This window comes from Ambystoma mexicanum, chromosome 4p, assembly GCF_040938575.1.
Source record: "Ambystoma mexicanum isolate Mex_15411 chromosome 4p, UKY_AmexF1_1, whole genome shotgun sequence".
In the NCBI taxonomy this organism is placed as follows: Eukaryota; Metazoa; Chordata; class Amphibia; order Caudata; family Ambystomatidae; genus Ambystoma; species Ambystoma mexicanum.
The window spans coordinates 443,272,132-443,287,220 of NC_090927.1; the positions used below are offsets into that span (position 1 = coordinate 443,272,132).

At 47.5% G+C, this 15,089-nt stretch overlaps 1 protein-coding gene across 2 annotated transcripts in view; it reads right to left on the reverse strand.

Moving 5' to 3' along the window:
- Nucleotides 1–15,089, reverse strand: part of GREB1 (growth regulating estrogen receptor binding 1) — a 627,979-nt gene that overhangs the window by 482,256 nt on the left and 130,634 nt on the right. For both annotated transcript variants that reach the window (XM_069605957.1, XM_069605956.1), the window contains exon 2: nt 11,550–11,706. In XM_069605957.1, the coding sequence (XP_069462058.1) occupies nt 11,550–11,706 (157 nt within the window). The remainder of the gene's footprint in view (nt 1–11,549; nt 11,707–15,089) is intronic.

Genomic DNA, 15,089 nt, shown 5'->3' on the forward strand with positions numbered 1-15,089 from the left:
GAGGCGTACTCACCTTGATACACAAATCCCTGGAGTTTTCCCTTCGCACCAGCCACATCGACACCCAAGGTAGATATGTGATACTACACTGTTACCTCGCTAACACGGAGTGCCTACTGGTCAACACATATGCCCCTTGCATCGATGCACCCGAATTTTTCGATCACATCCTCGACATCCTCCTCAGTTACGTTGGGGTTCCCATCATATGGGGGGGAGACATGAACTTGATCCTGGACCCTGACCTGGACAGATCCGGTGTTGCACCCAGAACACCGTCTAGGTCTGCACGCCGCCTCCATACACACATGCTCAATGCTGGACTGGTGGACGCCTGGCGGGCGCTCCACCCTACATCGAAAGAGTTCACATTCTACTCCTCCGTCCATGATAGTCACTCCAGGATTGACCTTTTCCTCCTCTCTGAGGGGCTCATGGGCAAAACACTCGGCTCACAGATTCTCCCTCGCACACTCTCCGATCACTCCCCGATCACGTTAGACATCTCCATGCAACCAGCTCCCCCTCCGCACTCTAACTGGAGGTTCAAACCTGACTCATTACGCGACATAGTCTTTAAGGCCGACATCCTTGCAGACATCACCTTGTTTTTTGACAGCAACAAACGCCATGACACGACCGACGGGGTGAGATGGGAGGCCTTTAAAGCTTTCATCAGGGGCATGTGTATCTCCAGAGAGGCCGGGGTCCTGAAGGACATCAGAAACTCTCTGCGCCGTTCTGAGTCCAAGCTTGGGGAACTGGAGCGCGAATATGCAGCCTCTCCCTCTCCGTCTACACTGGCACAAATTAGAACGGAACTTGACTCGTTCGAGGACCTCGCCCACAGCGAGATAAAATACCTCTCCCGCCCCACTATAGCTCGGAAGTACGGCGAAGGAGAGAGACCGGGCCGCACCCTTGCCCGCCTCGCCAGGGCCGAGAGTGGCAGGACTCGGATTAACTGTGTCATCGATAACGAGGGTGAACGACACTGGGCGGACCAGCCCATTCTCGAGACCTTCGCAGGGTTCTATGCCAATCTCTATGCCCACCAACCAGAGCACAGCCCGCGAGAGTTAGACGACCTTCTGGACCGCATCCCAATGTCCCTGATCTCCCTGGCCACTAAAGAACAGCTAGACGCTCCCTTTACCCTCGAAGAGATCACTGCTGTCATCTCGGCCCTCCCGAAAGGGAAAGCCCCAGGCCCAGATGGCCTGACAGCCGAGTTCTACCAGGAACACGCAGCCCTCTTGGCCCCACGTCTTCATGAGGTTTGGGAGGAGTCGCTGCGTCTATCCACCCTCCCCCGGTCCCTGCGCGAGGCTGTCATCACCGTCCTTCCTAAGCCGGGCAAGCCCCCGGATGAGTGCGGCTCTTACAGACCTCTATCCCTTATTAATACCGACACCAACATCTTTGCCAAAATCATTGCTAACAGGTTCCTCCCTGTCATGAAATACTTGATCCACCCTGACCAGAGCGGATTTGTTCCCGCCCGCTCCACCGCTCTAAATATCCGCCGACTATTTAATGTCATCTCTAGAATCGACCCCCAAGCGAACGCGGTGGCTGTGACATTGGACGCCCAAAAAGCGTTTGACATGGTCTCGTGGCAATATATGTGGGCGGTTCTGGGGAAGATGGGGATTGGCCCTTATATGATGTCCTGCATCAAATTACTATACACTGACCCATCGGCCAGAGTCCTGGTGAATTCGCGTCTGTCGGCTCCCATCCGCCTCCATCGAGGGACGCGACAGGGGTGCCCCTTCTCCCCCTTGCTATTCGCCATGGCCATCGAGCCCATGGCGGACAGTGTCCGAAATAACCACGCTCGCAAAGGGATCCGCCTGCGGGATACTCCCGAAATCATATCATTGTACGCCGACGACGTGCTCCTGTATATCAGGGACCCCTCAGTGCACCTCGACTCGATTATGCGGGAAATCATTAAAATCGGTACATTCTCGGGCTTCACCATAAATTATTCCAAATCTGAAATCTTTCCCCTCACTCCTACAACCTCCCAACCAGTGTGCGAATTCCCTCTCAAATGGGCTCCCGAGGGTATTAAATATTTAGGGGTTCAGGTGTCTCTCTCAAAATCCTCATTGTTGTCCAGTAACTACAGGGCTGCCGCACAGTACGCTCACACCAAGATGGAAAGATGGCGCAACCTCCCCCTCTCACTATCAGGGAGACTGTCCCTAATAAAGATGATTATCGTCCCTAAACTTCTGTACGTATTCGCCAATGTCCCTCTTTGGCCCGGGAGGCAATACTTCGCGGCCCTGCACTCTGAGTTCGCCCGTTTCCTTTGGCACTCGGGGGCGGTGCGCAGGAAGTGGCAGCACATGACCCTCCCTTATGAGAGGGGTGGCTTCTGTGCACCTGACCTCACCCGGTACTGGACGGCAGCCCAGGCCCAGCATGCTACATATTGGTACCACCACCAGGACCCCCCCCCCGCATGTCAAACTTGAAATATTAGCGACCGAGGAAGTGAATATCATGTCCCTGATCCTATTTCATTCATATCGAACACAAGCTCCGGCTGACCCGGTGGCCTCCACGATTAAGGCGTGGCGGCAGATCCTGCAACCTGACTCTCGCTCCCCTCCGTACTACAAATGGCTTCCCCTCTGGTCGTTCCCCGGCCTTACCCCCACACAAGATAAACTCCTCATACGCCACTGGTTGGACCTGGGATATAGATCACTCTCCGACCTGTTCCCTGACGGGAGATTTATCACCCCAGACACATGGAGGCCTGGACACTCTAGATCCCCACTCGAGCTTTTACAATACTTCCGCATTAGAGCGGCGGTCCAGGACATGTGGCCCTCATACCCGAACGAACCCCCTGAGTCCCCCGAGGTCTGCTACATAGCCAACTCTGCTGGGGCCAAGAGTATTGTATCCTCCCTGTATAAGATGCTGACGGCACAGGCGAGCGAGCCCCCCCACACTGCTCGAGATGCGTGGAGCCGCGACCTGGGACGGGACATCTCGGATGATGTGTGGTCCAAGATGTGCATACATACTCGCAAGGTCTCCCTCAATTCTAGAATCAGATGCATCCAATACAAACTGCTCAACCGCCTTTATTACACCCCCTATGCAATTGGGAAATTCGCCCGTGATCAATCCCACCTGTGCCAAAGATGCAGATCCAATGAGGCGGACCATGCCCACATGTTCTGGTCTTGTGCGGTATTGGCCCCGTTCTGGGGCGCTGTGACTGAAACCCTCTCTGAAATTGTCGGATTCCCCGTAGACCCAGAACCCATGTCTCTTCTCTTTGGGCTCTGGCAGGGGCCTGAGGCGAAACGTGTAGCTAAGTTTCTGAATGTGGCGGCGAGTGTGGCCAAGAGATGCATCCTCCAATGCTGGAAACGCAGGTCCCCCCCCTCCCTGGAGATGTGGCTGAAGGCCCTCACCTGGACACAATCCACCGAAGAAGACTACATCAACATGCTACCTAGCAAGGCTCGCCCTAAACACATATGGACAGAATTCTGTAGTTATCTGAATAGTAGGGTGGACTTGGAACTACGGTCATCCCCTCCTTCTCCTAATCCGGGGGCGGATCCCGCCAATTGATACACCCCTCTATTGTATTGAACCTATGCTGAGCTTGTCTCTGACCCTCTGTAGTACTTATCCCTTTATTATACATGTTACAATATGAAATGTGTGTCACTGTCTTAACATGCTCTATACTGCCTGCTACTTCTTGCCAATAAAGAAAAGTTTAAAAAAAAACATGCATGTACACCCTGCAGCAGTCTTTATCAAATGCAATACTGCCCACACTGTCTTGTATGTTTATCAGCAGCTGTGACTGCATGGGTCCACACAAGTGCTCCTAAAAGCAAATGCACCCAAAACAAAGCTCCACTGGTTCCCATGATTCCTCTCAATCCTCTTCACCAAAGAGGAGACCAAAACAAGGCAGGAGCATAAAACATAGGTCTCCTTCCTCGGAAAGACTTAAAAGCACCATCTGTGAAACACCCCAGGGGAGCTTTTTGATGTCAAATCTAAATCTAGAAGAGGAATAGGCAAAACTAGTCATCCAGGCTCCCCCAACTTCCTCCTCTTCCTCCACCATTCCTGTCACCTCTTCTGAAGAAGAAACCCAGAAGGGTCCAAGTGGGAAATACCTGGATAGGAACAAGTGGAACAAAGTCCTTCTGCATGTGTCATAGGGAATGGTGTACGCAAGACAGGGGCTACTGGGCCCCAGCACTAAAACAGCTAAAAGACAACAGAAGGAGGTGGTCAAAAAGAGGTTTCCCCCTCATTCGTTAGCACCAAATCTTTTGGGGCCAAATATCAGGTGCATATTGAACGAACAGGAAATGATTGCCCTTACCAAGTTCATGGAAAAGATCTACCCTCTGGCTCCAAGTGTCCCACCATAGTGCGGGTACACTCTCTGCTGTCTAGCCCGCTAGATGACCTTCTATGGGGAGCAGCAATGCGTGACGCCCATAGGCACAAAAGTGGATGCAGCACGGAAAAAGAACACCTATTGCTAAGCACCATCACTTACACAACATGCAAAACACAGTACAGCTCAGCAGCAATGTGCTCGTCTTGGAAGCAAGATGACACGGAGCAACACAAGTTCGATCCCCGGGTCCGCGCTTAGAAACCTCTGGGTATTAAGCGCGTTATAAATAACCTATCACATCATATAATAACATGCCTCTTTAACAGAAACTATGCACCAGCAGGTAGAACTCGAATCACATCTGGCCTTTGATAGGGTCTGCTCAGCTGCTCTGACTTTGGGAACATCTGTAGCGGCCAGAAGACACAGAAGGGTTTGTTTAGCCAATGCTTTCGAGATCCATTCAGCCAGATCTGCTTACAAGGTTCAAAGCTATTCGTGGATGAGCTGAAAGACAATATGCAGAAAGAGTTTAAAGAGGAAGGGGAAAAAAGCGGGCCCCCTTCACATGAAATGCAGGGTGCAGTCCACGAGGTCCGGACCCCCAGAATAGCTTCTTCCAACAGGAGCAGGCTTGGGAAGAGGACGAAGTTCAACTACTGACAGTTTACACACTACTATACTTGATATGTTTCGTAAGATCCTCTGCTTTGATGTGGGTTTCGGTATATTAGCACTGGCCTTTGTTCAGTCATATATTGGCTTTTCTTCATCTGTGCTTTTAAGGAATGTGCTAGGCTTTAGCGTTTGGATTGCTTGCGGTCCTGTTGTCATGGGATTCTGTATTCAATTTGAACTTTTCTTTATGATACGCTGTCTGTTTTCTCCTTACGGTTACCAGTCAATTGGTCGAAAACATTTGGTCGACAGGACAACTGGTCGACACCATTTGGTCGAATTTTTTTTTTTTTTTTTTTTTACCCCTTTTTTGTTTTTTTTTTGGGGGGTCCCCCCCCAACCCCCTTTTTTTCTTTTTTTTTTTTTTCCCCACACGAAAACCCACAAAACACATATAAAAAAAAAAAAAAAATTCGACCATTTGGCATTCGACCAAATGGTGTCGACCAAATTGCAGTCGACCAGTTTGCTGTCGACCAATTGACTGGACACCCGCCTTACTCTTGTGTAAACCTTTGTTTGATAGTTATTTGAATTGTACGAAATACTTAATAAATATGTTATTAGAAAAAAGAAGTGATTTGTTATCTCCAGCCAAGTAGAAATACACAATGATTGCTCCTAAGATATGTATGTGATCTGTGGCATACCACAGGGGTCAGCATTCCCCCTCTCCTCCAAAGAATTGTTCAACCACAAAGCCAGAGAGGTCCTGACTGGGTCAGAACTTCTAAGGAGACCAGGTAGAGGGCATGTTAAGATTGGGTACCACATTGAGTTCTCATCTCTTCTATCTGATGCCAGCACTCAATCAACTTCATGGCCCAAGAATCCAGCAAGACATCATGGAACTGCAAAGGAAATGCACAATTGCTCAAAGCCCGACACAAAGGTGGCATTCGTTGTTACTCCATAGTTTCCCTGGTTTCCAAAGCTACTGGATGCATTAGGCTAGTGATTAACTTAAAAAACATTAACACGTTCATCAAATTCAAAATGGAGATTCTGTAGAGGAACATCTCACTAATCTCAAAGGGAGGCTGGCTAGCAGTCCTCGACTATGCGGATGCCTTCCTGAACATACCCCTGAGGTGCCCAGACTACCAGTGCATATACTTTAACATCATGGATCAGCACCTCCTGGTTAGTGCCTGACGCTTCAGTCTCAGACCTGCAGCAAGAGCTATTGCCAGGCCCCTGGGCTCATTGGTGGGTATGCTCCGCAGGGAGGGTTTTACCATGTTTCCTTACCTCGATGATTGGCTAATCCACAGGATGTTCACCCAAGCTACAGAACAAAAGTGTGTCAAATGCATGCAGCATATTAAAGAAGTAAAGTTGTCTCCTAAACATAGACACATTCCATCTGGTTACATCACAGGATCTGAGGTTCAACAGTGTTCATTTTTCAAATGGCCATAGGTTGAGTGCATCTGCCGACGTGCAGGGGCAGCAACAGCAAGAAAATAGTTGTGGATTTATTGCCTGGAGGCCGCATGTGTTTGTCACACCACTGGTCCAACTACATCTGTGACCTCTGCTGAAAGACCTCGACAGAGAGCACAGCACTTCGCAGATGGGCTTACTTTGTACCTGGCAGTAAGGCATCTCATTCAATGGTAGATAAAGCCAGTAGACTGATCCACCTGCCTCAGTCATAATCCCAATGGATACCAGTGCTCTGGGACGGGCTACATTATTTAAGGTCATGTCCACGCAAGGGCTATGGACAGCCCAAGAAGCCCTGAAGTCTTCGAAATGGAAAGCTATGCAAGTAATGTTCATGGAACTGAATTCTTTGCTCTGTGGATCAGAAAGCTACAAGTGCAAACAAGGACGGATAAAACCTGGATCAGAAAGCTACAAGTGCAAACAAGGACGGATAAAACCTGGATCAGAAAGCTACAAGTGCAAACAAGGACGGATAAAACCTGGATCAGAAAGCTGCAAGTGCAAACAAGGACGGATAAAACCTGGATCAGAAAGCTACAAGTGCAAACAAGGACGGATAAAACCTGGATCAGAAAGCTGCAAGTGCAAACAAGGACGGATAAAACCTGGATCAGAAAGCTACAAGTGCAAACAAGGACGGATAAAACCTGGATCAGAAAGCTGCAAGTGCAAACAAGGACGGATAAAACCTGGATCAGAAAGCTACAAGTGCAAACAAGGACGGATAAAACCTGGATCAGAAAGCTACAAGTGCAAACAAGGACGGATAAAACCTGGATCAGAAAGCTACAAGTGCAAACAAGGACGGATAAAACCTGGATCAGAAAGCTACAAGTGCAAACAAGGACGGATAAAACCTGGATCAGAAAGCTACAAGTGCAAACAAGGACGGATAAAACCTGGATCAGAAAGCTACAAGTGCAAACAAGGACGGATAAAACCTGGATCAGAAAGCTACAAGTGCAAACAAGGACGGATAAAACCTGGATCAGAAAGCTACAAGTGCAAACAAGGACGGATAAAAGCACGGGCATGGCTTACTTCAAACGGCAATGGATTAAGAGATTGAGACAACTGGAACATGTTTAGTTCCTTTAGTATCTGAGTAGACAAGCTTCTGTACTCTTTACCAGTGATACACATCCGAGGGATGGTAAACATTCTAGTAGACATCCTCAGCTTTGTCTTGCTCCTTCACTTGGAGATGGAGCTTCACCAAGAGATCTTCCAGGACCTGACAAGGGCCTTTGGCACAGCAGTTAGGATCACAATCCCAGAGGGCTGCCTCCTTAGCTGCTCCCATGTTGGAGGCGGCATTCGCGCTGGACTAAGAGCTGTACCGGGGTAATGGTGTTGCAGGTTCCCCGCAAGAGAGAACAGAGGTTACTGGCTGAGATCGCCTCGATCTCCCAGTCAACGCCCACGAACTTTGCTTCTAGACTCCAGATTCGTGAGTCGTATGCGTCACAAGCATGAGGACATCATCAGGACAGAACCCGAAATGAAGTGGCAGTTCAAAAGACTGGATCATCAAATTGGCTGTGTCTTTGCAAACTCGCAAGTGGATTTATTTGCAGACAGAGCCTCATGCCTGATCACTGTATCAGGAACCTGTTTCGTTTCAACCTTGTTTCCCAGTGCAAGCTCCTGTTATTGAGAATGTTGTATAGACCCTTGATTCCTTTACAGGAGTGCACCACTCATCCCTAGCCCCTCAGGAGAGTACTGGATAGGGACCTCCTCCTTACCTGCCTGGTCATCAAAGATGCCTCATTTGAAGGGGCACTCTTCTGGCCTTTCCTTGCCTACCGGAGGGATACTGCTTCCCGGAGAAATCCTCAATTACTTCTGGCAAGGACATGATTCACCAATGGTGTATGATCAAAAGAAACGTGGATTGGTACAGACACCTGTTGTTCTCTCTATGTCTTCCTGCAGCTCCAGTGTCACTATGCCTCCTTCACACCTGCTCTATGCCACGTCCTTCTGTGTGCCTCCACCCTAAGGGTGTTCTAGACAACTTTTACTCAAAAGGGATAAAACCTCCTCTCCCTTTTTTGCACCAGGTTCCCTCACCCAGGGAACCTGGCTAAGGAGGCCCCGATGGTGACATGTTCAGAGGCATTCCTTTTTTCTTTCTCTCCAATTCCTCTGATCCTACAGGTATCCTGGAAATCAGGAACAGTCATGCCCAAGTCTTACCGGAGACATGGTCTTAGGTCAGGAGGTGCCCCCTCCGGGTCCGGTTAATTGTTGCTTTACCCCTATTCCTACCAGGATTCCTCCCTCCGATCCTGGGAGCAGGAGGCCCCCAGTTGAGCAAAGGCTATCAATGGGAGATATGGCTCTGCAGAGGGAGTGACATCAAAGGTATGGACTCTCAAGGGATGTCAACCTTACCATCCAGAGCTCCAGAACACAATCCACCCTAACGTCCTACTTGGGGCACTGGGGCTTGTTTGTATCTTGGTTGCACAGGAGCAAGATTTTCTCCTTGGAGTGCAGTATCCTTGCCATTCCCCAATTCCTTATGGGGCTTTTCCAATTGTGTTTGACCCCTCCTCCCAGCTCCATTTCTCGACATCAAACCAGTGATAAGGAAGACAAGGAGACAAGGACGATCCCATAATCGCCAGGCTTCTCAAAATGTTATCGTCCAACTGTAAGACCCCTTATATCCCTGTGGGACCTTGTGTAAGTACTCAAAGCTCCCCAGGGGCCCAGCTGTTGAGCCCTTACTTCATGCAGATGCCACAATGAAATAGGTTTTCCTTGTAGCCATCACTTCAATAAAAAGAAACTGGGAATTGGGGGCCGTCCTGTGTTCTCCTCCTTTCATCGTCATAAACCCAATGACATTACCATGTACTGCAATCTCTTGTTTTGGCTCAAGGCCATCTGCTCTTTCTTTATGTCCCTGGACATCGTCCTTCATTACCCACAATGGTGGGGAACCCTCTCCCTGGTGGTGTCCAGACTTGTTCCACAAGAAACTTTTTTGCGACTTCCTTGGTGGAGGCCCAAGCAGTTTCTACACAAGGCATTTACAGGCAAGCAACTTAGGCAACCCTGTCTACCTCTATGCACCATTATCTGCTTCACCTACTGGGTCATGTTGGTCACCATTTTGCTAATGACATCCTACAGGCCGTCCTGACTTGGAGAATGTGTGATTCAGGGTACTAAAGGCTCACTCTTGTCTGTGCGTTATTGGTTGTACAGTCCAAACTACTGCGATTGGCACAATTCAAGAAATTAAGTATTGGACTGAGGAAGTGGAACATGGGGGTGTTGCCTTTAGTTATTACAGAGGAAGTAAAAAACTAAAAAGTCATTCTGGAAGGGATTCCTGGTTGGAAGGTGGATCACCTTCAAGAAGTTTCATATTGTGGATCATAAGAGCCGGACTAGACGCAACGAAGAATACTGATAAGTAATCGAGGCATTCATCTTGAGAGAGAGAGAGAGAGAGAGAGAGAGAAGAGAGCGAGAGAGAGAGAGATGTGGATTGGGGAAGAAAGGCTTTTTGAGAGGCAGTTAGAGGGAGCAGGATACAGGCATAGCTGGCCGCCAAGCCAGAATTCCCACCAAGATCAGGAAAAGAGAAGAAGCTTGTAGTGACACAAGAGCAAGCCAAAGGAACCAGTGCTCCGTCGTAAAAAGCAATCCAGTGCATTGCTTCAAACCTAAAGTAATGGGAAAGCAAAGATGCATAGACAAGGCTACTTTGGCAACTGAGATAAAGTAACCCATGTCCAGTGAGATTCATTCACAAACCACAACAAATTGAAGAAAGAGAAAGCAGTAATACCAAAGCAAATCAACAGAACTTAAGATATACTTTTGCTAAATAAAGCATGACATTTGATGCTAAAGATTCAGGAGAGAATGCAGACAGGATGGGAACAACATTGAAAATGAAAATGTAAAATGGTGACACAAGTGATTCCCTGAGTAGTGTATATGGTAAGGAGTATCTTGGTTAGCTCCCAAATAAACTCTTGAGACGATGTGGAAGCAGAGTACTCAATTTAGGAGTGATGTGGAGCGGACAAAGTGGTACTGCCTATTCCAGCGTGCCACCGCAGCTTTTTGACGAGTGCTACCTATTTTTGAGATGTTTTGTCCTGTGTATTCTTCAGTGGTTGCTGCATATTCTAGAGTGCAGCTGACCATTTTGGAGCATGTTCTTCCTGTGCGTTTTGGTGTGCTGCTATCGATTTTGAAGTGGTTGCTGCCTATTGTGAAGTAACGGTGAAAATGTTGGTGTGGTGGTACATATTGTGGAGTGATCCTGAAGACGGATGCAGATTTCTTAGTGGTGGCACAGATTCTGCAGCGCGGCTGTACATTCTGTAGTAGTGCTGCAGGAGTATTTTAGAGAGATGCTGCAGATGTTGGTGTGGGTGTGTGTGTGCTCTGAAGGTGTGCTGCAGATGTTTGCGATGTAGTGCATATTTTGTACTGGCTGTGCAGACAATGGTGTGAAATTTCAGATTTGTGGAGTTGTGCTGCCAAATCTTTAGTAGTGATGCACATTTTCAAATAGTTTTGCAGATGTTGTAGCTGAACTGCAGATGTGAGAGATTCTTAAGAGCTGTAGGTAAAGCTACAGATGTTGCAATGGTACACCATGTATTATAAAGTACCTATGAATTTGGGGGTGGGTGGTGATTGCAGTTGTAATTATGATGTGAGTGTTGCTGCATTGCTGCATATTTGTGGTTGCTGCACCATATTTTGGTGTTGAAGTGGAAGATGTTAAGTGCGGTGCCTTTTGGACACGTCCTGCATATATTTCCTTCTGGTGCTGCAGATTTCGGGTTGGTTGGGTAGGTTTAGGAGAGGTGGTTGCGTATTGTGGCTAGTACCTGCAAGAAAGCAAGACGATTAACAGCATGTTTGCCTACACCTCCCTACTCAGGTATTTGGGCAGAGCATGGTGGGCACAAGGCGTTCAGACCACCCAATTGATGTCAGTACCCCTTTTCCGGAGCCCTGCGGGCACTCATACCTTCCAGAGAAGACAGCTGCTGTTCTGCTTCCAGGTAGAGCTGGGAGAAGATTGGCCTGGGCACCAGGTTGTTGGACCTGAGAGAGGCTTCAATGGAGTTGTGCAGGACCTCTTCAAAGCGCGTCGTCTTCAGCTGCCCAGCATACGAATTTCCCATCTGTTCATAAGCAGAAAAAAAATATCAAATGATATGTCAGCTTCCAATCAGGGAAACGTTTATGAATGTCAGGCTGACACTGAGCCTGGAAGCCGGCTTTGAAAGAGGCGTCTCTTAGTGCGTCTAATAAATGACCTACACACAAGTAAGTGTGAGGGGGCGGCAGTACTTCGGCGGCCTAGGTCTGCAGCGGGCGGTAAGTTATAGCCTGAGCGCAGACATGCAACTCGGGCCAAACAGCCAGGCACATCCATCAGTTTAGGGAACAAGCAACACGTTTCCCTAAGAACAATATATATTGAGGGTCACTGTAAAAACATCCGGCATTGCACTGGAGGGGACCGTGAATAATTTGCACTTAAGTGCAAAAGGTCCCCTCTGTACAATTATCTACATTCCCTGATCCGAGTGGAAATGTAAAGAGTAAAACCCATGTCCATTCAATTTTACTCGCTACTTCCACTCCAATTAACGATTTACAATGGACTCCTATGGAACCAGCCTGCTTTCACCAGGGTGCAAAATCAGGCGGATTTCATGGGAATCCATGGAAGTACCATCGGCACCAAATTCGCCTGCTGGAACTAAGTAATGCTATTGGATTTGCAAGGCGAATCAGAAAATCTAGCGGACATAGCAAGGGTCCGATTCTGATGTTGGTGCAGTGCGCATGCTAAAGAGCAGGAATCATTGCGCCAAATCTGTAGTGCAGGACAGTGCACCGCCTTCATTGCGCCTGTTTCTGGCGACAACAGGCGCAATGGAAAAATATCGGCAGCACTTTCTTTAAATAACGACATATTCGTTATTTAACGAAAGTGCTGCTAAGAACACAGCGGCCCGTACCACAATCAAAAGAAATATAAAAATAAAATAATATGCACATTTCTTACAAAAATGCGAAGCATACACATATTCATTAAAAAACACGTAACTGTATAGGTGTATGTACATGACTGAAGCTTCATTTATCACTGTACGCATGCATAGAAAGGTGCATTAAATGTGCTTTGCATCCCCAATTAAACCTGGGGAATATTACAATAATAATTACACACCCACCAATCCCACCCCACAACCATTAATCTTCGCCAACACACCTGCACTCAGCGACCGGCTTCCTGTGGCACTCCTCCACAATACATGCACCGAAATGGTACCGTATATGTGCGCCACATTAATGCGCATTAAAAAGTGGAGGAGTGCCACCAGAATACCCGTCTTAAATGGCAGGTAACTATTGTGGCGGTTGCTAGGCTGGTTTCCCACCCATCCTAGCAACCGCCACATATATTCCGAATGTGGCGCATTAACTTCGGAAGAATCCGCCAGCTTCAGAATAGGTCATTAGTGCTTTCTGCGATAATTTCGGTACTTAACATCCACGTCAGAATCAGGCCCCAAGTGTGCTGCGCCTGGCGAATCCACTAAAATCCACGGGATTCGTAAAACTGGTTGTAACTATAAACGCCACCTTTACTGCCAATTATTATATCTGTGGAGGTTTGGAAAACTACCCACAAGCCATAAAGCCTCTTTCAAACTACGGGCGTTTTCAATAGTGGAAAATCTGTTAAACAAGAACTAAATATTTTATCTTCGCCATAAGTCTGATCAAAGACCTGCTTGCCAGTATCTGAGGACCCAGCCAAGTGGATTGGGAAGGAACATCAAGGAGAGCTCTTGGTATGTTACAATAGTGTGTGTTCTGACATAGCGTTCTATATGGGATTCAGAGCTTCTAGTCTCTGTACTATCAGCTACTAGCATATTCAATCGAATGGACTTCCAAAGGGTACGGGCTTCTCGGGCCTGCCAAGAGATTCCGGCTGCACAGAAAACTACTCTGCAAGCAAGGAATTTGGAAAGCTTTTCCTGGCTTTCATTAAGTGTTGCAGATACAGCTGGAATTCCCTTTGCTGGCTGAAGCAGGAGGCATTGTTACTTCAAAACTGAGTACAGAGCAGTTGTGATATCATTGTCTTATTACTGGTCAGTTGTGATGTCACAACTAACCAGTAACAAGAAATGTATTTCCAAGTTTGTGTACGGATCTTGCAGGCTGCTGTGTGTTATCGTAAAATAACAAAGGATATTTGTCTTGTAGAGAAGAGAGTAGTCAGCCTGGACTTGGGAACATGTGGGGCCATACTGCAGAAACGTTGCACCGATTCCAGGGAATATTTGCATGATATTAGCAGTGATGAAAACATCACCCTTTGCAAAAGATGCATGCTTTCAATGCACTGGTGCGCGTCCTTATTAGCACTGGGGCACACTTTGCCATGGTGCAAAATGCAGTGACAGCATTCGTTTCTTTCACTAGGGAAATGATCGCATACGTGCTAATACCATGGAAAATTGCCCTTGTATCGGGTGAAGATTCTGTAATATGGCCCATGGCACCTCCCATGAGATGTGCTTCTTCTCGTTAAGGGTTCCCTGACATCACAATTAGAAGAGCATGATATAAGCCAGTTACGATGTCACACGAGGAAGACTGCAATATAACTGAGCAGTTCTGATGTCACAAGTAGCAGACAATCAGGATGATTGTTTCTATTCATTAGAAGCATTTTAAGGGTCACTGGAATTCTATAGAGGAAGAAGCTGGAACAATAAGGGTAGGCCAAAGTAATTAGATGAGTTTTAAGGAGACCATAAAGTTAGTTCCAGTTTCGGGAGTGAGTGCATGTTTCTTGTACTTGTAGAGTGCACAACTACCATGAGTGACTTCCTCCCACTCACCTAGCCGGAGCAAATTGCGCTGTGGTTATAGCGCCAGCATGCCCATAGAGTCCTACGGACTTTTGAAAAAATGGGGACTTACATCCATACCGCAGCTCGGATCCAGCGCTAATAGTGTCTGCCCGAGATGCGGCAAATGTTATTTAGAGCCCTACTGTGACTTTGAGACCTTGGGTTTCCGAGGACTCACTACTGGGTCTTCCAATCCCCATTTCTGCAACCTCTCCTTGTCACAGTTTAATATCTGGAAAGTGTGATTTTAACATAGTAAATTACTTTTTGGTAATTTATTTCATCAGAATTACTTCAAATTGTGTTTCTTTTTTTTAATTGGGGGGTCCCCTCAAACCCTCTCCCTCCCCACTGCCACCCTTATCCCCCATTCCCCTTAATCGTTAAAAACATCTGTACATTTACTTCCCCACAAAGTAATTCTCATGAAGTAAATTACCTGTAAGTAATTTACTTTGTTGAAACCACGTTATACGCCAGAAATATATTATCTTGCCTGCGTCCCCTCTATGACCTGATTTTCTTCTGGAGGCTCTGTGTGTCGGTTTCTGACCCTCATGTTGTCAGACATGTTACACCAGGGCATCCAGTCTATGGTTGGGTGTGACTCCATCAGTCCACGC